The following is a 25,573-nucleotide window of genomic DNA, read 5'->3' as shown; positions in this document are numbered from 1 at the left end:
TGTACAGCGATTTTAATATAATTATAGTCAGACAGTGAACAAAGCATTCGCCCCTTTTCACTGTACTTTAAGTGTATTATCTGCAGTATTTTTAAGTTAAATAAATGAAATGGTATTTTTGCTAGCTATGTGAGGTTTCACTCGCTATGACGGCATATGATTGTGGCATGAACAGTCACCGCTAGGTAAGACCTCACTTCTTATATTCCATATCTTCAAATAAAGAGATTATAGTTTTTTTTAAACGTAGTATTAGTTTACTGATGTACATATACTTACACCTTATAAGAGGGATAGTTCATTACACAGGGTGTTACAAAAAGGTACGGCAAAACTTTCAGGAAACGTTCCTCACACACAAATAATGGACAGATGTTATGTGGATATGTGTCCGGAAACGCTTAATTTCCATGTTAGAGCTCATTTTAGTTTCGTCAGTATGTACTGTACTTCCTCGATTCACCACCAGTTGGCCCAATTGAAGGAAGGTAATGTTGACTTCGGTGCTTGTGTAGACATGCGACTCATTGCTCTACAGTACTAGCATCAAGCACATCAGTACGTAGCATCAACAGGTTAGTGTTCATCACGAACGTGGTTTTGCAGTCAGTGCAACGCTTACAGATGCGTAGTTGGCAGATGCCCATTTGATGTATGGATTAGACGGGGCAATAGCCGTGGCGCTGCACGTTTGTATCGAGACAGATTTCCAGAACGAAGGTGTCCCGACAGGAAGACGTTCGAAGCAATTGATCGGCCTCTTAGAGAGCACGGAACATTCCAGCCCATGACTCGCGACTGGGGAAGACCTAGAACGACGAGAACACCTGCAATGGACGAGGCAATTCTTCGTGCAGTTGACGATAACCCTAATGTCAGCGTCAGAGAAGTTGCTGCTGTACAAGGTAACGTTGACCACGTCACTGTATGGAGAGTGCTACGGGAGAACCAGTTGTTTCCGTACCATGTACAGCGTGTGCAGGCACTATCAGCAGCTGATTGGCTTCCACGGATACACTTCTGCGAATGGTTCATCCAACAATGTGTCAATCCTCATTTCAATGCAAATTTTTCTCTTTACGGATGAGGCTTCATTCCGACGTGATCAAATTGTAAATTTTCACAATCAACATGTGTGGGCTGACGAGAATCCGCACGCAATTGTGTAATCACGTCATCAACACAGATTTTCTGTGAACTTTTGGGCAGGCATTGTTGGTGATGTCTTGATTGGGCCCGGAGCACGTTATCATGATTTCATACGGGATACTCTACCTGTGCTGCTAGAACATGTGCTTTTACAAGTACGACACAACATGTGGTTCATCCACGATGGAGCTCCTGCACATTTCAGTCAAAGTGTTCGTACGCCTCTCAACAACAGATTCGGTGACCGATGGATTGGTAGAGGCGGACCAATTCCATGGCCTCCACACTCTCCTGACCTCAATCCTCTTGACTTTCATTTATGGGGGCATTTGAAAGCTCTTGTCTACGCAACACCGGTACCAAATGTGTAGACTCTTCGTGCTCGTATTGTGGACGGCTGTGATACAATACGCCATTCTCCAGGGCTGTATCAGCGCATCAGGGATTCCACGCGACGAAGGGTCGATGCATGTATCCTCGCTAACGAGGGACATTTTGAACATTTCCTGTAACAAAGTGTTTGAAGTCACGCTGGTACGCTCTGTTGCTGTATGTTTCCATTCCATGATTAATGTGATTTGAAGAGAAGTAATAAAATGAGCTCTAACATGGAAATTAAGCGTTTCCGGACACATGTCCACATAACATATTTTCTTTCTTTGTGTGTGAGGAATGTTTCCTGAAAGTTTGGCCGTACCTTTTTGTAACACTCTGTAGTTTATTTGCAATGGCAGTTTCCCTTACGTAAGCATCTTAATTTGAGGACGAGTGTTTGTTTACGTGCACACGTGCCTGCTTCTCACTTTAAGAACTGGGGTTTCGGCCGTACTTGCGCGAATCCCCATATGAGTCGCTGGACAGAAAGAAAGCTTTAAAAATAATTCCCCGCCGTTAAGAGGATTGTATGCAGCGCGCGGCGCGCTGCGGCACACTTGTGAAGTTTCGCTTCGGCAGCCGCGGCGTTTGTGTGTGTGTTGCAGCAGCGTGGGCCTGCCGCTGCTGGGATGGAACGTGCCGACGGAACACCTCGACCTGGTCCACCCGCACTGGAGGAGTTTCCAGGTGCCCAACAAGTACTGGCACTTCGGACTAGCCTTCGTCTACTTCATGCTCATCTGCATGTCCTCCTTGGGCAACGGCATCGTCCTGTGGATATACGCCACGTCAGTAACCTACTTACTACACGTTTCTCCACATGCACTTATTTATTTATTTATTTGTAGCGCACGATAAGATAAACTGCACAAGACCCTTTAGTTTAGTATTAAGGGGACTGGTTCGAGAACACAAGGGGAAATCACGAAAAACTTGTAAGTTTTCTGAACAGTGTAGCTCAAGGAATACGAGTTGTAAGCCCATTTAATGGTATCCATCTTTTAACAAATCTTTTGGGTACACTTTTTTCTGAACTGTATTTTGTGTTGCAAATGAAATCAAACATGTTAATTATTTATGTACAGCACAGGTACACATACCTCGAAATAAAAAGAAAGTAGAAGTTTGATTTTTGTTTTGCAAATTCTGTACACTATTGTGTTTAAAGTAGACTTTGAGAAAGACTTTGCTGTCATAAATTATGGCTCAAAGAAAATTTAATAATGATCATCAAAAATTTCAGTAATTATAGTTTTTCTTAAAAAAAACTTTAATTTTCAAACTGAAGTCATAAGAATAGTCTACTCTCTAGTTAAGTATACCTAGAGCCAGTATACAGAATCTCAGCCTTCTATCTTTAATAGTTTTTAACCAATGCGTGCCAGGATATAAAAACGTGAACTTCTGGTTAAAAAAATAAACTCCAAAAAATGTTTGAATGGTGTTCTTTCTCCTACAGCAATTTACAACCTCCTACAACTACACAAAAATTTTAGGATTCTCGGAGTCAAAGAACAAATATTCGGCCTATAAAGGATTGCAGCACACGCAAAGATAAAATGCATAAAAGATATTAGTTTAGTATTAAGTATTTATTAGTAAGTGGGAATTTGAGGAGATGGGACCTGGATAAACTGAAAGAACCAGAGGTTGTAGAGATCTTCAGGGAGAGCATTAGGGAACGATTGACACGAATGGGGGAAAGAAATACAGTAGAAGGAGAATGGGTAGCTTGAGAGATGACATAGTGAAGGTAACAGAGGATCAAATAGGTAAAAACAAGGGCTAATAGAAATCCTTGGGTAACAGAAGAGACATTGAATTTAATTGATGAAAAGAGAAAATATAAAAATGCAGTAAATGAAGCAGGCAAAAAGGAATACAAACGTCTCAAAAATGAGATCGACAGGAAGTGCAAAATGGGTAAGCAGGGATGGCTAGAGGACAAATGTAAGGATGTAGAGGTGCATATCACTAGGGGTAAGATAGATACTGCCTACAGGAAAATTGAAGAGACTTTTGGAGAAAAGAGAACCACTTGCATGAATATCAAGAGCTGAGATGGAAACCCAGTTCTAAGCAAAGAAGGGAAAGCAGGACGGTGGAAGAAGTATTAGAGGTTCTATACAAGGGTGATGTTCTTGAGGACAATATTATGGAAATGGAAGAGGAGGTGGATGAAGATGAAATGGGAGATATGATACTGCGTGAAGAACTTTTGAATACATTACGGGAGAGGCAGTGATCAATGTCTTACAAATATTTACTATTAAAAACAGTCTTGATCACGATTTATTTGTCAAGGTGACCGGTTTCGACCGCTACTGTGGTCATCTTCAGACCATTGATTAGGAACCTCTTTCTGTTGGAGAATCAATACTAAGTAGTGCACCTTGATAAATAAATCGTGATCAAGACTGTTTTTAATAGTAAACAACTGCGTGAAGAGTTTGACAGAGCATTGAAAGACCTAAGTCGAAACAAGGCCCCGGGAGTAGACAACATTCCATTAGAATTACTGACAGCCTAGAAAGAGCCAGGACTAACAAAACTCTACCATCTGGTGAGCAAGATGTTTCTGGCGTTTGTAGAGTTAAAGCTTTAGGCAATGTTGACTGGAATACTCTCGTTCAAATTATGAAGGTGGCAGGGGTAAAATGCAGGGAGCGAAAGGCTATCTACAATTTGTACAGAAACCAGTTGGCAGTTATGAGAGTCGAGGGACATGAATGAGAAGCAGTGGTTGGGAAGGGAGTGAGACAGGGTTGCAGCCTATCCCCGATGTTATTCAATCTGTATATTGAGCAAGCAGTAAAGGAAACAAAAGAAAAATCCATGGAGAAAAATAAAAACTTTTTCGCCGATGACATTGTAATTCTGTCAGAGGCAGCAAACGACCTGAAAGAGCAGCTGAACGGAATGGACAGTGTCTTGAAAGGAGGATGTAAGATGAACATCAACAAAAGCAAAACGCGGATAATGGACTGTAGTCGAATTAAATCGGGTGATGTCGAGGGTATTAGATTAGGAAATGAGACGCTTAAAGTAGTAAATGAGTTTTGTTATTTGGGGAGCAAAATAACTGATGATGGTCGAAGTAGAGAGGATATAAAATGTAGACTGGCAATGACAAGGAAAGCGTTTCTGAAGAAGAGAAATTTGTTAACATCGAGTATAGATTTAAGTGTCAGGAAGTCGTTTCTGAAAGTATTTGTATGGAGTGTAGCCATGTATGGAAGTGAAACATGGACGATAAATAGTGTGAACAAGAAGAGAATAGAAGCTTTCGAAATGTGGTGCTACAGAAGAATGCTCAAGATTAGATGGATAGATCACATAACTAATGAGGAGGTATTGAACAGAATTGGAGAGAAGAGAAATTTGTGGCGCAACTTGACTAGAAGAAGGGATCGGTTGGTAGGGCATATTCTGAGGCATCAAGGGATCACCAGTTTAGTATTGAAGGGCAACGTGGAGGGTAAAAATCGTAGAGGGAGACCAAGAGACGAATACACTAAGCAGATTCAGAAGGATGTAGGTTGCAGTAGGTACTGGGAGATGAAGAAGCTTGCACAGGATAGAGTAGCATGGTGAGCTATATCTCCTAATCTTCAGCTTATGAATGTATAAGCCAAATATATTTTACAAGTGAATAATGGCGCAGTCTTCTATACGATATGGACAAACTCGTGAATGTGATGTACAGGTTGGAAAAAGGAGGGGAGGAAGAGGCAGTCTATAGAATGTGTGTGTGGAACAGTTATAACAAGATTATTTTCTAATGATGATAGAAATAATAACTGGCTGCTGCTACTTTAGTAATGGAGGGTAAAGGAAATATGTTTGGTCGCTAAGGACCAGGTGTAAAGGTGGAATCTTTCGTATTTCAGTCTTCAACTCTTTCTGTGCTCAGTCAGTCTAGTAGTTATAGCCCTACTTGATTGACCTAAATATAATTTGCCACACAGATTGCAAGAAATCCTGTAAATTACACTCTGTTCCAAAGGTGGTATCTAGTCTTTGGTGTTGAACAGAAAGTGGGCAACAGTATTCCTAATGTAAAAATGTTGAGCATATTTCCTGGATTTTAGATCCCATGTAAGAACCTGTGAAGTCCTGCCTGTGGCAAACTAATTGAGCATGAAACGACTTGGAGAAAGATTCGACCTTTGCTGAATATGCTCTGAATGGATGTTATATTTCGGACTGATCATCACATTCACCAGTTTGTCCATATGACATAGTAGGCTGTGCCATTGCTCACTTGCACAACATATATGGCTTACGGATTCATACAGTTTTAATATTGGAGTATACTGTGTAACGTTCCGTTAGAAAAACTATAAATGACTGTACTGATAAACTTCTTACGTTATTTGATTTTCAAACAGCTGAGCAAAACTGAACGTACTCAGGCATTTCTTTCTTACTTATTCTGATCATCACTAAACGGACACACAATTTTTTTTTTCTTAGCGCAACGCAATCTGACTTTCAATAATCCCTACAAAAGAATGGCCCTGGCTAACAATAACCTATACCTCCCATGAATCACTTAACCTCACAAAAATCTTCGTTCCTCGAACTACTGCAATACAGCAAGCGCCAATACTGCCAGATAAATGAAAGATTCTAACTACTGAAGGCACTAACTGCTGATAGGCATATTTAGAAAATGAAAGATTTTGATAGAGAACAAACAATGTATTTACCTTAATAGTGTTCAAAAGTCTTAATATGTATATATCAGTTCATGACATCCAGTCTTACAAATTTACTGTCTCTGACGGACACACGTCCAGATCGTCTGCTCTCAAAACTCTGCCATCTCTCTCCCCACATCCACCACTGCTGGCGGCTCACCTCCAACGGCGCAACACTACGCGCTGTTCACATCTAACTGCCCAACACTACAATACCGAATATTCCGACAATGAGTCCAACCAACCACAGACTGCACACAGCGCGGTCAGTGATTTTCATACAGAGCGCTGCGTGGAGTTACCAACATAAAAACCTAAACAGCCTATTTACAACTGTAGTATAAGATTTATTTGTTTAGAATCGCTTTGGATACAACATTTTGCTTGTGTTTTGTGCCGATATTGTCATAAAATGTCAGATATCTTTGTATAACAATCTATGCACAGCCATGAAGTCCCGTTGAACTCGTATGAACTATCTGTTTAGTATTAAGTTATCTGACTATGACCAAAGAGGCCGAAAATCGGTTAATGACAAACTATTGAATAAATATTATTATGGAACGTTAATATTGCGTATTCAAGTTTTTAATATGACTGTGTTCCTCCAAGAACCGAGGGAATATTCCATGACGGATTCTGTAGGTTGGGTGATGTTGCAGGGAGAGGGGAGGGTAGGAGGCGGGCGACAGTATGTAGTGGTTCGAGGATAACCTAACACGGCCGGCCGGAGTGGCCGAGCGGTTCTAGGCGCTACAGACTGGAACCGCGCGACCGCTACGATCACAGGTTCGAATCCTGCCTCGGGCACGGATGTGTGTGATGCACATAGGTTAGTTAGGTTTAAGTAGTTCTAAGTTCTAGGGGACTGATGACCTCAGAAGTTTAGTCCCATAGTGCTCAGAGCCATAACCTAGCACAATCTAGCGATCGGAAACCCTACATAGCCTCCCGTTATGGCCAGACATCAGACATAAAAATTTCTTCCGCCGCCAGCGTTCGAACCCCCACTGTAGAACGTCGCACACCTTGTAAAGAGCCAGCAGAAAGTACAGGTAATGTTACTGAGTAGAGTGTTGCGCCGCCCACAGGACCAAGTCGATCCGCACACCGTCCAACATGTTCATCGTTAACCTGGCGCTGTTCGACGTGCTGATGCTGCTCGAGATGCCGATGTTGGTGGTCAACTCGTTGTTCTACCAGCGACCCGTCGGCTGGGAGTTGGGCTGCGACATTTACGCCGCACTCGGCTCCGTCGCAGGCATGGGCTCCGCCATCAATAACGCCGCCATCGCCTTCGACCGGTACAGGTAGGTCAGCTGGTGCTCATTCTCTCTACCTGTTGCTCTGCGCTGCCTGCGAGCGAATCAAGCGGTGAGGCCAGCTTACGCACCACCGCATTGACAATTGCACTCTAGAGTCTTTCCGAAGTAGAGGCATCAGACAGAAGCAGATGGAGGGGGAGAAGCACCTGGACTGGATGAAGTGAGCGTGGAGATGGCGAGAGCAGCTGACATTTTTGGAGTGCAGTGGCTCTGTCGGGTCACGGTATAGAAACACGGAGGCCACCTGAAGTCTGGCAAAAGGGTATCATAGAGCTAATTTTTAAGGAGGGCTGCGGGAAACATGAACATCAACAAAAACAAAACGAGGATAATGGAATGTAGTCGAATTAAGTCGGGTGATGCTGAGGGAATTAGATTAGGAAATGAGACACTTAAAGTAGTAAAGGAGTTTTGCTATTTGGGGAGCAAAATAACTGATGATGGTCGAAGTAGAGAGGATATAAAATGTAGACTGGCAATGGCAAGGAAAGCGTTTCTGAAGAAGAGAACTTTATTAACATCGAGTGTAGATTTAAGTGTCAGGAAGTCGTTTCTGAAAGTATTTGTATGGAGTGTAGCCATGTATGGAAGTGAAACATGGGCGATAAATAGTTTGGACAAGAAGAGAATAGAAGCTTTCGAAATGTGGTGCTACAGAAGAATGCTGAAGATTAGATGGGTAGATCACATAACTAATGAGGAGGTATTGAATAGAATCGGGAAGAAGAGGAGTTTGTGGCACAACTTGACAAGAAGAAGGGACCGGTTGGTAGGACATGTTCTGAGGCATCAAGGGATCACAAATTTAGCATTGGAGGGCAGCGTGGAGGGTAAAAATCGTAGAGGGAGACCAAGAGATGAATACACTAAGCAGATTCAGAAGGATGTAGGTTGCAGTAAGTATTGGGAGATGAAGAAGCTTGCACAGGATAGAGTAGCATGGAGAGCTGCATCAAACCAGTCTCAGGACTGAAGACAACAACAACAACAACAACAACGCGGGAAACTGTGCCAAAATTATAGGGAAAGAGAGCACCGATGATAGCTGGAGGAGGATTGAAAGAGGGACAAGGTCAGTTTAGACGAGGAAGGTCCACAGTGAGTCTAACTTTCATGGTAAAGCAGTTCGAAGAGAGATGCTTTGAATTTCGTAAGGATTTAGTAATGGTTCTCCTAGAAGGCGTGTGGTAGTGTGGAAGATCTGGGAAACTCTTCTGGAGAGGGCAACTGGAAGGCTGACTAGCACAACGGAAACGTATCAAGGAACTGTCACTTGTGTAACAGCGGGAGGGGAGAAGACAGGCTAGTTTGAACAGATAAATGGGCTGAAGCAAGGGAACGTACTATCACTTTAATTTATCATCGCCATTATGGATGATATAATGACAGGAGTGGTGCAGCAAATATGAAATGAAAATACAGAAACAGTGATGTTTGCACATTACTTAATTGTCTAGGGAAATAGGGAAGGAGAAGTTCAAAAAAGACTAAATGTTGGGATTAAGAGGCCGGACAGTATCGACTGAAATTTGGCCAAAGAAGTGTGAAATGATGCTGCCAACGAGGAATAAGAGGAGAGTAGCGACGGATATAAGTGTTAGTGGGCAAGTTCTAAAGAAAGTGGGAAGTTTCAAATACCTAGGGACCGTAATAGAAGACAGCGGGAGGAAGATTAGTGAAAGGGGACCGCAAGGCCACGGAGAGTGAAAAAAGCTTGGTATGGAGCAAGAACGTAACACCCTAGAGCAAGCACTTGTTATGCTGAGTATATTATGCTCCAGTATTCACGTATGCATCGGAAATGTGGGTAATGAAGAGAAGGCAGGTGAGGAGTATATCAGCTTACAAAATGCAATTTCAAAGAAGCGTAAAAGGATATGGATACAGAAGGGTATGAGACAGTGAAATAGTGAAAGAGAAGCTCTTGCAGGAGACCATAGAAAAAACAAGATTAAGAAGGTAGGGGCAAACTACAAGAATGGGAATTGGCAGGATACCGAGACCGGCCCATAAAATGACAGTAGGAGGCAAGATACCTAGAAGAAGACTGAGAGATGCATCGTGGAAGTGAAGAAATTTGCCATGAAGAGAGGAAAAGACTGGGATGGAGTGTAGGGAGAAACGTGGTATGAGGTCAGGGAAAGATTGGGAGGCTTATGTTCTCAACAGACTCAGCCATGGGATGGAACCTGTAGATGAAGATGCTGCTGCTGCTGCTGCTACTGATGATGATGATGATGATGACGATGGTGAGAATCACGATCCTCTTTGAAATACTCCTCGCTTGTAATACATACAATTCTTTCTGCTTCGCATTCCGCACGTATTAATGCTAAAGCCACCCTGACACGGAACGTGTTTCATAGCGTTAAGAACGACGAACGTGCCTTCCATCGTGGCTGGTTCACCATTAGAAACGAGCTGGTGCATCACAGGGAACATAACGTGTTCCTCACCATTATTTGCGACCGCAGCGCTGATCCACCGGCAGTTTTAGGCTGCATCTGAGTCGCAAATCATACGGTTCGCTTACGAAAACGGACACGCATGAAATTGCTACACCAACTGTATTAAAACTCCATTTTCTACTTTCTCGATATGCCAACCTTGTTCTTCTATCTGTAGTACACACAAATAAAATATCCATAAACATGATACGCGACAAAAAGAAAAGTTTTGTTGAAATAGACCGAAGTTGCAGATGGAACGGACACAAGCCTTCATGATTACTAGTGCTGGATTACATCACAGTGGACATAAACTTTTAAAACTTTCATTACAAATAGAGCGTTAAAAATGTGCAAAAGTCTTCTACATGAGATAGAAATTATATCATAATTCTTAATTTTTTTGTTAATTCCTAAATTGATTCCTATTAAAACACTACTTCTATTTAGTAACTGAATTTTTAAGACTTACGAAATACGAGATCTAAAACAAGAAAGTGGGAAATCTTATACAGCAAGAAGTGCAAGCTGTCTTGCATATAAATGCAAAAGGTAAAATCTGTACTGCAACACTGATACTAAATTTTCTGTACTTTCATGTGTGTGTGTGTGTGTGTGTGTGTGTGTGTGTGTGTGTGTATGCACACATAAATTTGTATACATGTGTGTTTGTACACACAATTATACACAATAGTTACAAAGGACTTATATTTCATACAGTGTGGAAAGTTATTTGGATAAATAAAAGAACAAATGCTAAACAGCAATTGAATCAGGTAGAGACTTAGATTTGCAATTCATTGGTCCACGTTTCATGGCATGTTGACAAAACCGAACGAGCACACTTCCGAAGTAGTGCACACTTACATATATGTAAGACCGAGTATTATTGTACATACCTCTATGAAAGTAATAAGGAAGTCCAAGAATTTTTAGAGAAAGCACAGACGAACAAAAATAATCACAGATAGCAGATGTGAACCACCTAATTCGTATTTATAACAAAGCTTGTGTCCACTACACTACAGATTATTTTGCTAAAATCTGAAACGCCTCGAACTTTTTAACGGCCAATATCTCATAAAAACCAAACTCCACCCGAAAAAGCCATGATGGCCCAACGGTACCGACAGACCGCTGTGTAGTTCTCAGCCCACAGGCGTCACTGGATCGGATATGGAGGGGCATGTAGTCAGCACATCGCTCTCCCGGCCGTATGCAGGTTTACGAGACCGGAGCCGCTACTTCTCAGTCAAGCAGCTCCTCAGTTTGCCTCACAAGGGCTGAGTGCACCCCGCTTGCCAACAGCGCTCGGCAGACCGGATGGTCACCCATCCAAGTGCTAGACCAGCCCAACAGCGCTTAACTTTGGTGCTCAGATGGGAACCGGCGTTACCACTGCGGCAAGGCCGTTGCCCAATAACTCATTAATTGACATTTAATTACGAAAAATCATACGAAGAACGACTCGTTTTTGAAAAACCTTCAATGAGGCGTTGACTTGAAAGGGCATACGTTCATAACACGCAAGTTGCAATACAAGAACACCAGATACAAAAGTTCTTTAGTCACAAATATGATGTTTCCCGTGATTTTATTTCAACAAATTGCACACAAAAAATGACGAGTTTTAGAGAAATCCGCACTGTGGTGGTGCTTCGGAACAGCATGTAGTCCTAGTACGTAATTATACTACTGGCCATTAAAATTGCTACACCAAGAAGAAATGCATATGATAAACGGGTATTCACTGGACAAATATATTCTGTATCCAGAAAAGCCCGTACAGGACCTGCAACATGCGGTCGTGAAATATGCTGCTGAAAAGTAGGGTTTCGCAGGGATTGAATGAAGGGTAGAGCCACGGGTCGTAACACATCTGAAACGTAACGTCCAATGTTCAAAGTGCCGTTTTGCCGTTTTGCTATACGTGCATCCAGGTTCGTCGTTGAGTACACCATCTCAGGCGCTCCTGTCTGATGCGGCTTCAAGGGTAACCGCAGCCATGGTCTCCGAGCTGATAGTCCATGCTGCTGCAAACGTCGTCGAGCTGTTCGTGCAGATGGTTGTTGTCTTGCAAACGTCCCCATCTCTTGACTCAGGGATGGAGACGTGGCTGCACGATCCGTTCCAGCCATGCGGATAAGATGCCTGTCATCTCGACTGCTAGTGATACGAGGCCGTTGGGATCCAGCACGGCGTTCCGTATTACCCTCCTGAACCCACCGATTCCATATTCTGCTAACAGTCATTGGATCTCGAGCAACCCGAGCAGCAATGTCGCGATACGATAAACCGCAATCGCGATAGGCTACGCATTCCTCCTCCTTACAGGAGGCATCACAACAACGTTTCACCAGGTAACGCCTGTCAACTGCTGTTTGTGTATGAGAAACCGGTTCGAAACTTTCCTCATGTCAGCACGTTGTAGATGTCGCCACCGGCGCCAACCTTGTGTGAATGCTCTAAAAATAAATCATTTGCATATCACAGTATCTTCTTCCTGTCGGTTAAATTTCGCTTCTGTAGCACGTCATCTTCGTGGTGTAGCAATTTTAATGGCCAGTAGTGTTCTAACGCGAAACGCATCAAATACGTGCTTCAGCTGCAAACTACGTAATTGAATATGATGTCTCCTAAGTTCTGTTCGTGACGTAGAAACCAATTTTGCATCTGATTGGCCACGTTTCTCTTCGCGAAGCAAAAACTCTCCTGGCCATAGTTTCCCACGCTTCGGAATGCTCTGGAACGGGAAATTCCACATGGTGATCTCACAAAACTCGTTCAACTCCACGTCCAGGAACGCTTTCACGTCTCGTGTGACGATAGGTACTGCAAAGTTTTCGATACCGCTGGAGCTGTACCTGCTGCTGTGCGTTTTGCTGTGGTACACGGTGTGTGTGTGTATGTGTGTCTGCCCTCAGGACCATCTCGTGCCCGATCGACGGCCGACTGACGCAGGGCCAGGTGCTGGCGCTGATCGCCGGCACGTGGGTCTGGACGCTGCCCTTCACGCTGATGCCGCTACTCCGCATCTGGAGCAGGTTCACCGCAGGTAACGGCATCCCTCCTGCCTAACGGGGAGCTCCGGCCAGTGTTCACGTCGCGGACTGCAGAAGATACGAGGGCTGTTCAGAAAGTAAGGTCCCATGGATAGCGAAATGAAAACCACAGTGAAAGTCAAAAATTTTTTATTCGAAACAATCAGCCACACCTTTCACCTACCTCTCTAAATAGCCGCCGCTCCGACTTAGACATTTGTCGTGGCGTAGTACAAACTTTCCAGCACCCTCAGAAAGCAGCCACCTGTGCTTTCTGTCAATTCTGTACGCTAGTCTACTTCTCATTGTTTGTGCTCATTGTTGTCGTAGCCAGTGGTTCATGTGAGCAGAGATGAACAACTGAGGGAGACAGTTAAGGGCTGTATATGCGGGTGATCCCATCAGAAGCGCTGCAGGAGCGTCTTCAGTGCCCCTGCATAATATGGGTGAGAAAGAGGAAAGTTGAGAAGAAAGAAACGCATGACATTTGCGTTATGTGGGCTGCATAGCTTCAGGCGAAATCTCTTACATACCGGGTGATCAAAAAGTCAGTCTACATTTGAAAACTGAATAAATCACGGAATAATGTAGATAGAGAGGTACAAATTGACACACATGCTTGGAATGACATGGGGTTTTATTAGAATAATAAAAAAAATACAAAAGTTCAAAAAATGTCCGACTGATGGCGCTTCATGTGATCAGAATAGCAATAATTAGCATAACAAAGTAAGGCAAAGCAAAGATGATGTTCTTTACAGGAAATGCTCAATATGTCCACCGTCATTCCTCAACAATAGCTGTAGTCGAGGAATAATGTTGTGAACAGCACGGTAAAGCATGTCCGGAGTTATGGTGAGGCATTGGCGTCGCATATTGTCTTTCAGCATCCCTGGAGATGTCGGTCGATCACGATACACTTGCGACGTAAGGTAACCCCAAAGTCAATAATCGCGCGGACTGAGGTCTGGGGACCTGGGAGGCCAAGCATGACGAAAGTGGCGGCTGAGCACACGATCATCACCAAACGACGCGCGCAAGAGATCTTTCACGCGTCTAGCAATATGGGGTCCTGCATAAACATTGTACGTTCCAGCAGGTGTTTATCAGCCAGGCTGGGGATGATGCGATTCTGTAACATATCGGCGTACCTCTCACCTGTCACGGTAGCAGTTTTGCTGTCCAGCGCCATCTGTCGGACATTTGTGAACTTTGTTTTTTTTGTTCTAATAAAACTCCATGTCATTCCAAGCATGTCTGTCAATTTTTACCTCTCTATCTACGTTATTCCGTGGTTTATTAAGTTTTCAAATTTATACTGACTTTTTGATCACCGGGTACTTGGCGGGAGACACTGTTGTTTTAGGCATTTCTACGTGATCGCTTTGCACTATGAACTGAAAAGAGCGGCGTAAAGCGTTCGACAGGCGCACTAAAGACACTGCCCAACACATGTGTGCAAAGATCCATCGGATTTTTACAGTGGTTTCCACTTTGCACCTAATCGGAGCCTACTTTCCGAACACGCCTCGTATCTCCCCCTAGCACTGATGCTGTATGCTCTTGCTTCAGTGACCGCTGCCTTACACTTTCCTGTCCTGATCGTGGCCGAGACATCAACTTCCTCTCACTTATCTCTGTGAATGTGATCAAGCTACTAACAGAAACCAAGGGCAGGTGGGTAAATAAAAAACCTGCATGAATGAGAAAGCATCTGAATCGGCAGACTGAACAGACTAAATCGATAGATATTTTGGTGTTAAAGTAAAATTCAAACGTAATTCGTGAGACTATCAAGTACGATATCTAAAGTTAAATTTATGTGAGAAGTATTACAGCCATTTAAAATAATAACGTGTTAGACAAAGGGAAGGCTTATGACCTGTACTGCGTTTCAGAAAAAATTGTAAGTATCTGCAATTTGGAGCTAAAAAATCACAAAATTGAACCAATAATTCTGGAAAGGGAGACAAATGAAAGTAAGGTAAAATACCTGTCTTTTGCAGGAGATTTCGCAATGCCTTCAGAAAATCTGACAGAAGCAGTTACTCAAATAAGTTTTCTGGAAAAAATTACGAGTAGAACCTATACCAAAGAAATGCACAAAAGTATATGGAAACACAAGTAGGCAAAATAGAACGAGTTTGTAAATTCAAATATCGTGGGTGAAATTATACAGCAGAATGGACTAGAAAAAGAGTTAATGAAATTGAAACAGCATGTGGTTCGCCAAAAAATATATCTACAACAAGAAAAGCAAGCCTAGGAAAACTAAATTAAAACACTGTAGCACAGTGGTAAGACCAGAAGTTTGTGACTACGTGAATGCTTAACGGTGAACTCTAAGCTGGACAGAACAGAGGTACTTGAAAGACGGATTATTAGAAAAAGATGGGTGTAACACAAACTACAGATAGTTGGAAAATGAGAAGTAACGAGGGAATCTATGAAAATATTGCGACAGTATCAGAAGTAACAACACAGTGAAGATGAATCTTCTTTGGACACATCTACCATATGAATGCGAATAGGCTAATGAAACAAATGTTTCTCTGGAAAAATAAATCGACACAGGCATATATTACAGAAATAAGAACATAACTAGAAAGAAAGAGTATGAAAGAATAGTAAATAACAGAAACAAAGGTGATTCATGCAATGGTTTAGAAATGACGTACTTGCAACAATTCATTGCAGATGTAGACCGGTTGCACGTGTAACGCTTGTTGCAAGAGATGGCATTAATTTAAACAGCTTGTAGCTGGTTTGCGGCTGACAAAAGAAAAAAAGAAAGAGGTAAGAAAAATGAGGCGCAGATAAAGGAAACTCGTGTTTTGGATAGTGGCTTAGCCAAGGGCGACAGCGGTCTGCTTTTAAACGCGACCGCTTGCGGTACAAACTGTAGCTTAAACGCCTCGCTAATGGCGCCTTACTCTCCGTAATTACCTAGTGTTATCAGGTAGTGGAAGGTTGCAACTGGAGGTAATGCTGCCTGTCAACGAAACAATGTCGCGTGTAATTTTCAGACTGTGCCCGAACTTTATCGGCTAAATTTCGAAGACTGTTCAGCGATATTTTCTGAGTATTTTAATAATAAGGGACCTGTGACCTCCGGTAGCTCGTGATAGAGTAAATTTAATTTGATTTGTTACCCTGGCTTACCTTCGTATCTTTACTGGAGTGAAAAATATTTCACAACAGTGCAAATGTTGTGGGTGTGCCATGGGTGTGTTGTTTGGAAACAAACTTGTTCCTTTCATTCACAACAAAGTGTGGACAGTCTAACTTGGCAGTCAGCCGCGATTGTAAACAAACGAGAACTTAGACCGCCTGAGGGGATAGGAGTGGTGCGAGGGAAACAAACAGGGAGTACTTTTGTACTTTTGCGTCTTCACACAGGCGCCTTCGAAGAACTAGGTCCTTCTATGTTAGAGCGAGATATTGCAGGCCCCTTCACAGATACGAAGATAATTCGGTTGACAAACGCACCACGGTTCCCTTATAGCAAAATACTCGGGAAATATCCCTGAACAACCACCAAAATTTTATCAGAGGCGTTCTCTGAGATGAAGAGGGGAGCACAGGAGAAGGAGTTGTGGCGGGCCGCGTCGAACCTGCCAGAAGACTGATGTCAAAAAAAGTTCTGAGAGTATGAGCGAACTTTTATTGTAACGAGTAGGTTAGCGTAGGTTTCCAAGCTTTCTAGATGGATCAGTGTATGGCACTCGCGTCTGCCGCCCTATAACTTGTTATAGCTTGCAGCAGTAAGCCTCAGCCACTACTTGAAGCTGTCGAGCGTTTATCTCGAGGAAATAGGGAAGGATGAACAAAACGTGATGTGCCGGCAGATTCGCGAGCCCAATACTGAAGCAGATCAATGACTGTGAAGTAAGACCCTCGACAACAACTTCCGCCTGTCGCAACTTGCAGACCGCGGGCGAAGGACGAAACAAAAGAAATTTTCCCTTTCTCTTAGTATTTACAATTATTACAAACAAATCAGTTATCGAGTACGACTTACTCTGCATCTACATCTACACCCCGAAAGCCATCCTGCAGTGTATGGCGAAGGGCATTTTGTGTACCAGTATTACTTCCCTCTCTTGGTGTTCCAGTCGTTTATGGTTCACGGGAAGAACGACTGCCGGTAACCCTTCGTGTGGGCTCGAAGCTCTTTAATTTTATCTTCATTGTCTTTACGCTAGATATACGTAAGGTGAAGCAGTGTACTTGTTGACTCTTCTGGAAATGTAGGCTCTCGGAACCAAGAGCAGTCTATAACGGGATGCAGAACGCCTCACTTGCAGTGTCTGCCAATGGAGTTGGCTGAGCATTCCTATAACGATTTCGCGCTTGCTAAATGAACCTGTAACGGAACGTGCTGCTCTTCTTTGTACCTTCTCCGTTTCGTCTATGAGTCTTACCTGGTACGGATCCCATGCTGACGAGAGGTAGCTACTGGTCGAGAGAGGTTTTTGTAAGCTACTTCCCTTATTGATGGACTACATTCCCTGAGGTTTCTTCCAACGAATCTTCTAATGAATCGCCTTACTAGCGATTAATTTTACGTGGTCTCTCCACTCCAAAGAGCTCCGTACGCATTTTCCCAGGTATTTTATGGAAGAAACTGCTTCCAGTGATTGGTCTGCAATTTTGTAATCATACAGTAAAAGGTCTTTAAATGTATTCGCAATTGCGAATAAGGACAACCAGCTGTAGAATGAAATGGTGACAATGAAACTTTGTGGCGGGCTGGGACTCGATCCGGATTTCTTCTCTCAAGCAGTCGCTTTACCATTAGGCTACCCGAGCACGACTCACGGCCACAGCCAAATTTCCATATGTCGACTCACATATCTATTATGTACACTCCTGGAAATGGAAAAAAGAACAAATTGACACCGGTGTGTCAGACCCACCATACTTGCTCCGGACACTGCGAGAGGGCTGTACAAGCAATGATCACACGCACGGCACAGCGGACACACCAGGAACCGCGGTGTTGGCCGTCGAATGGCGCTAGCTGCGCAGCATTTGTGCACCGCCTCCGTCAGTGTCAGCCAGTTTGCCGTGGCATACGGAGCTCCATCGCAGTCTTTAACACTGGTAGCATGCCGCGACAGCGTGAACGTGAACCGTATGTGCAGTTGACGGACTTTGAGCGAGGGCGTATAGTGGGCATGCGGGAGGCCGGGTGGACGTACCGCCGAATTGCTCAACACGTGGGGCGTGAGGTCTCCACAGTACATCGATGTTGTCGCCAGTGGTCGGCGGAAGGTGCACGTGCCCGTCGACCTGGGACCGGACCGCAGCGACGCACGGATGCACGCCAAGACCGTAGGATCCTACGCAGTGCCGTAGGGGACCGCACCGCCACTTCCCAGCAAATTAGGGACACTGTTGCTCCTGGGGTATCGGCGAGGACCACTCGCAACCGTCTCCATGAAGCTGGGCTACGGTCCCGCACACCGTTAGGCCGTCTTCCGCTCACGCCCCAACATCGTGCAGCCCACCTCCAGTGGTGTCGCGACAGGCGTGAATGGAGGGACGAATGGAGACGTGTCGTCTTCAGCGATGAGAGTCGCTTCTGCCTTGGTGCCAATGATGGTCGTATGCGTGTTTGGCGCCGTGCAGGTGAGCGCTACAATCAGGACTGCATACGACCGAAGCACACAGGGCCAACACCCGGCATCATGGTGTGGGGAGCGATCTCCTACACTGGCCGTACACCACTGGTGATCGTCGAGGGGACACTGAATAGTGCACGGTACATCCAAACCGTCATCGAACCCATCGTTCTACCATTCCTAGACCGGCAAGGGAACTTGCTGTTCCAACAAGACAATGCACGTCCGCATGTATCCCGTGCCACCCAACGTGCTCTAGAAGGTGTAAGTCAACTACCCTGGCCAGCAAGATCTCCGGATCTGTCCCCCATTGAGCATGTTTGGGACTGGATGAAGCGTCGTCTCACGCGGTCTGCACGTCCAGCACGAACGCTGGTCCAACTGAGGCGCCAGGTGGAAATGGCATGGCAAGCCGTTCCACAGGACTACATCCAGCATCTCTACGATCGTCTCCATGGGAGAATAGCAGCCTGCATTGCTGCGAAAGGTGGATATACACTGTACTAGTGCCGACATTGTGCATGCTCTGTTGCCTGTGTCTATGTGCCTGTGGTTCTGTCAGTGTGATCATGTGATGTATCTGACCCCAGGAATGTGTCAATAAAGTTTCCCCTTCCTGGGACAATGAATTCACGGTGTTCTTATTTCAATTTCCAGGAGTGTATATTCCCGTACAGGTCGTCACGGGGTCCCAGGTTCGATTCCCGGCCGTGTTGGCGATTTTCTCCGCCCGGGGACTGGGTGTTTGTGTTGCCCCCATCATTTCATCATCACTCATGAAAGTGGCGAGAGTGGACTGAATAATGACCAGGAATGTGTAGTTTGAGTCCGGCCGTGAGTCGCGCACGGATAGCCAAATGCTAAGGAGACCGCTGCTAATAACAGCCGGCATGGTAGCTCAGCGTGTTCGGTCAGAGGGCTAGTTGCCCTCTGTAATTAAAAAGCTGAGGGGACGGGTCAACGATGAACTTAAACAGGTGTCACGGGACGTCCGCCCCGAACAAATGCAACCAACAATAGCGAACAAAATGAGATCAGCGAAGTAAATAAATGGTAAGGCGACCGCTCGCGATAAGCGAGAAATCCGGGTTCGATTCCCGCTCTGGCACAAATTTTTACTGTCGTTATTCCATTCTACAACTGATGGTTGTCCGTATTCGCAATTGCGAATTCATTTAATGCATTTCACAGAGGCTGCAGTCGCCACAACTTTGCAGCGTAATCAGTATAACACTGCAATATACTAAAGGGTCTTTCTGTCTACGTATTCGCAATGCGTTACATTTGTTTATTTTGAGGCTCAATTGCCACGTCTTGCGCCAAGCGTCGATCCTGTGCAGGTCTTCCTTCATTTCGCTGGAAACTCTGATGTTTCATTCGAATTTGTGTGGAAAGTGTTAAGGTAAACGGTGAGTGAGAGATGCTGTGGGTTCTTTCAGAGGGCTTCCTGACGACGTGTTCGTTCGACTACCTGACCGACGACGAGGACACCAAGGTGTTCGTGGGCTGCATCTTCGCGTGGTCCTACGCATTCCCACTGTTCCTCATCTGCTGCTTCTACTACCGCCTCATCGGAGCCGTCCGGGAGCACGAGAAGATGCTGCGTGACCAGGTGAGTCGCCGCTGTGTGTCCACTGTAGCGGAAGTTCTCACAGGCAACTACATCTTCAGACAATAAGCACTCCGTCCAAAAACATACGCCATGCACTTATCACGCTAGTACCGTTAGCACCGCCTCTACTCTTGACATAGAATAGTGCAGCGTCTGCATTTGACACTGTATATTTTACGTTCCGCTGGGACCACAACATAGTATACACCAGTGTAAGACACAGTGAAAATGAATGCTTAAGAACTAGCCGCAACAAGTCAATATTTTTTTTTTTAAACATCTTGCACGACAGGCCTCTTTCGGCTTATCGTAATTGTCGAGTGACTCTAGTTAGATATTTGTAAACATCGTAGTAAAGAACTGTCAAAACTGAACTATCGAAATACCCGACAAAAATGTATTTTTACCTTCCGTAACTACAAAATGTAACATATTTACCAAGATATAACAAAAAGAATTACTACGTATGCAATATGGTCCTCACTTTCAACTAGACGTCACTTGAAAATGACAATAAACCAAAACAGGCGTGTCGTGTAAAATATTTTTAAAAAAATATTACCTTATTGCAGCTAGCTTTGGAGCATTTATTTTAATTATGTACTGTCTTTTAAATGCAGAGGACAGAGTGGATAGGTGGAAAGAGTACAACGAAGCCTCTATGAGGGGGGAAGATTTATCTGATGTGATGAAAGAAACAGGAGTCGATTTAGAAGAGACAGAGCATCCAGTAATAGAATTTAAGAGAGCTTTGGAGGACTTAAGATTAATTGAGGCAGAACGGATAGATAACATTCCATCAGAATTTCTAAAACCGTTGGAGGAAGTTGCAATAAAAGGGCTGTTCACGTTGGTGTGTGGAATGTATGAGTCTCGCGACATACCATCTGACTTTCGTAAAAATAACATCCACACAATTCCGCAGACTACAAGAGCTGACAAGTGCGAGAATTACCTCACATTCAGCTTAACAGCTCATGCATCCGAGTTGCCGACAAGAATAATATAGAGAAGAATGGAAAAGAAAATTGAGGACTTGTTAGATGACGATCAGTTTGGCTTTAGGAAAGGTAAAAGCACTGGAGACGCTATTCTGACGTTGCAGTCGATAAGGGAAGCAAGAGTAAAGGAAAATCAAGACACGTTCATAGGATTTCTTGACCTGGAAAAAGCATTCTACAATGTAAAATGATGCAAGATGTTCGAAATTCTGAGAAAAACAGGGGTAAGCTATAGGGAGAGAGGGTAATGTACAATGTGTACAAGAGCCAAGGGGGAATAATAAGAGTGGACGACCAAGAACGAAGTGCTCGGATTAAAAAGGGTGTAAGACAGGGATGTAGTCTTTCGCCCCTACTGTTCAATCTGTACATCGAAGTTGCAATGATGGGAATAAAAGAAAGGTTCAGGAGTGGGATTAAAATTCAAGATGAAAGGATATCAATCATAAGATTCGTTGATGACATTGCTATCCTGAGTGAAAGTGAAGAAGGATTACATGATCCGCTGAATGGAATGAACAGTCTAATGAGTATAGAATAAGGATTGAGAGTAAATCGACGAAAGACAAAAGTAATGAAAAGGAGCGGAAATGAGAACAGCGAGAAGCTTAACTTTACAATTGATGGTCACGAATAAACGAAGTTAAGGAATTTTGCTACCTAGGCAGCAAAATAACCAATGACAGTAGACATCAAAAGCAGACTAGCACTGACAAAATGGGTGTTCCTGGTCAAGACAAGTCCACTAGTATCTAACATAGGCTATAATTTGAGGAAGAAACATCTGAGAATGTACGTTTGGAGCACAGCATTGTATGGTAGTGAAACATGGACTGTGGGGAAAAGGCAACAGAAGAGAACCGAAGCATTAGAGATGTGGTGCTACAAACGAGTGATGAAAATTAGATGGACTGATAAGGTAAGGGATGAGGAGGTTCTGCGCAGAATCGGAGAAATATGTCGAGAACACTGACAAGGAGAAGGGGCAGGATGATAGGACATCTGTTAAGACATGAGGGAATGACTTCCATGACACTAGAGGGATCTGTGGAGGGCAAAAACTGCAGAGGAAGGCAGAGACTGGAATACATCCAGCAAATAATTGACAATTGAGGACGCAGGTTGTAAGTGCCAAGAGATTGGCACAGGAGAGGAATTCGTGGCGTGTTGCATCAAAATAGTCAGAAGACTGATGGAAAAAAAAAAAAGAAAATGGCCATCCTGTCTAGTGTTCAGGATGCTAAGGAGTTCTGGTATTGCGTTCCATTCCTCCACCAGCGCCGCTGACTGACAACTGCTGTATGGTCATTGGTGGATGTGGACGTGTTCCAGTAAGTCACCTCAACGCGTACCACACATTGTCGATGGGATTTAAGTCGGGTGAATGGTCAAACCAGCTCATCCGCCTAATATTCTCTTGTTCGAAGAGCTCCTCCACTTGCGATGTTGGGTGCGGTCGCGCATTACCATCCATAAAAATGACGTCACGGTCGGAAGCACCCGCGAAAAGACGGACATGGGATAGGAGTACTTTGTCAGATTAACACTGATCAGTGGGTGTACTGTTTTCAAAGATTTGTCATCGCGTCGAGACCGTGGCGACTGAACTAACGATGAGAGCAGATTCCGCCTGAGTAGTGATTCTTGACGTGCTCTCATATGGTGAGAGGAGACAACACGTAATGGACACAGATATCTTGTCGAACATGACTGTTCTGGTGGTCCAGGTGTGACGGTGTTGGGAGGCATAATGTTGCGTGGATGCACTGACCACCAAATCTTTGAACGCAGTTCATTCACTGCTCAACATTGTTGTCACACTGTACTCCTTTCCCATGAGGGTCTTTTCGAGGGTGCATTCGGCCCTGACTTCCTTTTTGTGGATGACAACATACGATCGCACTGAAGAGCGCAGGTCGAGGAGCTCTTGGAACGAGAGGATATTCGGCGAATGGGCAGAACTGCGAAGTCCCCCGACCTAAATCCCACCTAGCACATGTGGGTAGACGTACTGCAGCCCATACAGAAGCACCAACGACCATCCAACAGTTCTCAGACTCGTTGGTGGAGGATTGTAACTACCTACCACAAGAACTCTTTAGAAATCTAGTGACCAGCATGAAAGATCGATGTAGTCACTGCTGTCCATGGTGATCACATAGCCTATTTTAAGAACCATGTCCCACCGGCTGTAATGTCCTGGGAATCATCACGAATAGCGGTGACTTCAGTATACTTGTTGTCATTGAATAAAAGACCGTTTTCATCTGTACTACACTGTAGTAGGTGTTTCTACGTACGGTCCAAGGTTTCATCGATCTGTGTTACTGGGCAGTCACACGCCATGCAAAAGTTACGTTCGACATTGAAATTTTTGCAAGAGTGTACATTAATAAACGGCTGAAACTGTCACACAGCCCCAGTTCCCAGTTGTAGTTCAACATTTACATCACTATTCTGCAATTGACACTAAAGTGCTTGCAGGAGGGTTCTTCGAACCACCTTCGCACTGTTTGTCTACTGTTTCGCTCCCTAACAGCGCGTGGGACAGATTAACACTTAAATCTTTCTGTACGAGCTCTGATTTCCTGTGTTCTATTACGGCGATATTTTCTCCTCATGTGTGCTGTTAACAGTGGAATACGAGGGCTATTCGGAAAGTGAGGAACGATCGGTCGCGAAATGGAAACCACTGTGAAAATCCGACGAGGTGCCTAGGACAACAATGTCTCCGGCCAAGTAGGAGGGCCCGCTGAGAGGCTTCGCCTTAATGAATGCAGCCCACTTAACACAACTGCCACGCACTTCCGTCTTTATGGCAATTCTCAGCCACACTCTGTAGGGGCAGTGAAGACGTTCCTGCAGCCTTTTCGATGGGAAGTGTTCGATCACCCACTACACAGCCATAATTGGCTCGTCCTAAGTATCATCACATGAAACGCTGGATACGAAGACAACACTTGGGCGCAGGATATGTGCTATAGACCAGTGTAGAGAATTATTGGAAAGCACAGGTGGCTGCCCTCTATGACGATGGTGTTCGAAATCTGGTATAACGCTCCGACAAATGTCTAAGTCGGAGCGGCGACTGTGTAGAGAAGTACCTGGAAGGCGTAGCTAAATGTGCAAAGAAAACCGTTTTGATTTTCACTGTGGTTTCCATTTCGGGACCGGTCGTTCCTTACTTTCCGAACAACCCTCGTATTTTCACATTGATAGCAGAAAATTGGTGCTGAAACTTCGTGAAAAGATCTCGCCAACACCTTTTTTTTAATTACTGCCACCCCAAGTCGCTTATCATATCCGTGACAATTTCTCCAATATCTAAAGGCTTACAGGGGTAACAAAAATTTAATTTCATATATTTATTGACCGATTTTAAACTTTTAAAATGCTATCATAATCTACTCATTAAGAGGTGTAAACTTACATTATAGTTTTAGCACAATAAAACAACTATTTAAGTCAGAAACTGTGCGTAAGTCTTAACTAACAGCGAGAAAACTACCCAAACCGTACTCGTCCACTGTTTGATTATGAGAGCAGGTAACATCTTTTAACAAACTTTAAACTAATTTTAAACCTTTTCTTAACTTTTCCTCTCTTGCAACCCCACAAACAGCACTTTTGATTTTCACTTTTTAATAAGTGTGTGATCCGAAACCAATAAAACTAGTATGATTAGGGTTTTGCGTCTTCAACTCTTAAGGTTTTACACGCTTATCGCCGCATATTTAACACATTAACTCAGTTGTAACCAGACGTATGAAGCCGTTTTATACATAGCAGTTCGGGGGGATCGATTGTTAAAGATTTGTGGGGTGAGAGGGTGTTACTGGTACATATTGAATCTGCTTGCAATTTCTCAATGCGTTTCAGTGTTACGTTTTACATGTCACCGCTTCCCAACGCCTGACCCACTCGCATCGCTTAAATGTCATCAGTAGAGGTCTGCACGTATAAAAGAAACGAGACCTGTACCCATATCGCATCTACATATGCCTTTTCCGATTCCGCAACTCTTTTTTATCCAGTTGTGCCCCGCATGCGCGGATATTAAACTACTGTACGCCACTGTAACCCGTCCGATAGACTGGCGCTCTGACGGCAATATTGGCTCTGCTATGAATTTTCGTCTGTTGGAGTCGGACCTCATACTTCACACTTCACTTAGTAAGAACTTGGAGGTCGATAATGGCCACAGTTTAATTCAACATGTCCCGTTTTATACTTCCATGAGTTAGAACTTCCGTTGTAGTTAATGAAACGGATTTTGTGAAATTTTTCCGTGGA

The 25,573-nt window shown here is 44.0% G+C and overlaps 1 protein-coding gene and 1 pseudogene across 2 annotated transcripts in view; one reads left to right on the top strand and one right to left on the bottom strand.

Moving 5' to 3' along the window:
• LOC126473520 (opsin-2) overlaps positions 1-25,573 on the top strand; it is a 51,038-nt gene that overhangs the window by 11,838 nt on the left and 13,627 nt on the right. The window contains exons 2-5 of one of the 2 annotated variants that reach the window (XM_050100622.1): positions 2,133-2,312; positions 7,319-7,537; positions 12,924-13,054; positions 20,107-20,279. In XM_050100622.1, coding sequence (XP_049956579.1) covers positions 2,133-2,312; positions 7,319-7,537; positions 12,924-13,054; positions 20,107-20,279 — 703 coding nt within the window. Of the gene's footprint in view, positions 1-2,129; positions 2,313-7,318; positions 7,538-12,923; positions 13,055-20,106; positions 20,280-25,573 lie in introns of both variants that reach the window. The other variant, XM_050100621.1, reaches the window with a different exon arrangement.
• On the bottom strand, positions 11,299-11,416 carry LOC126476473 (5S ribosomal RNA; annotated as a pseudogene).

This window comes from Schistocerca serialis, chromosome 4, assembly GCF_023864345.2.
Source record: "Schistocerca serialis cubense isolate TAMUIC-IGC-003099 chromosome 4, iqSchSeri2.2, whole genome shotgun sequence".
Lineage (NCBI taxonomy): Eukaryota > Metazoa > Arthropoda > Insecta > Orthoptera > Acrididae > Schistocerca > Schistocerca serialis.
This window is presented reverse-complemented; position numbering and strand designations above follow the sequence as displayed.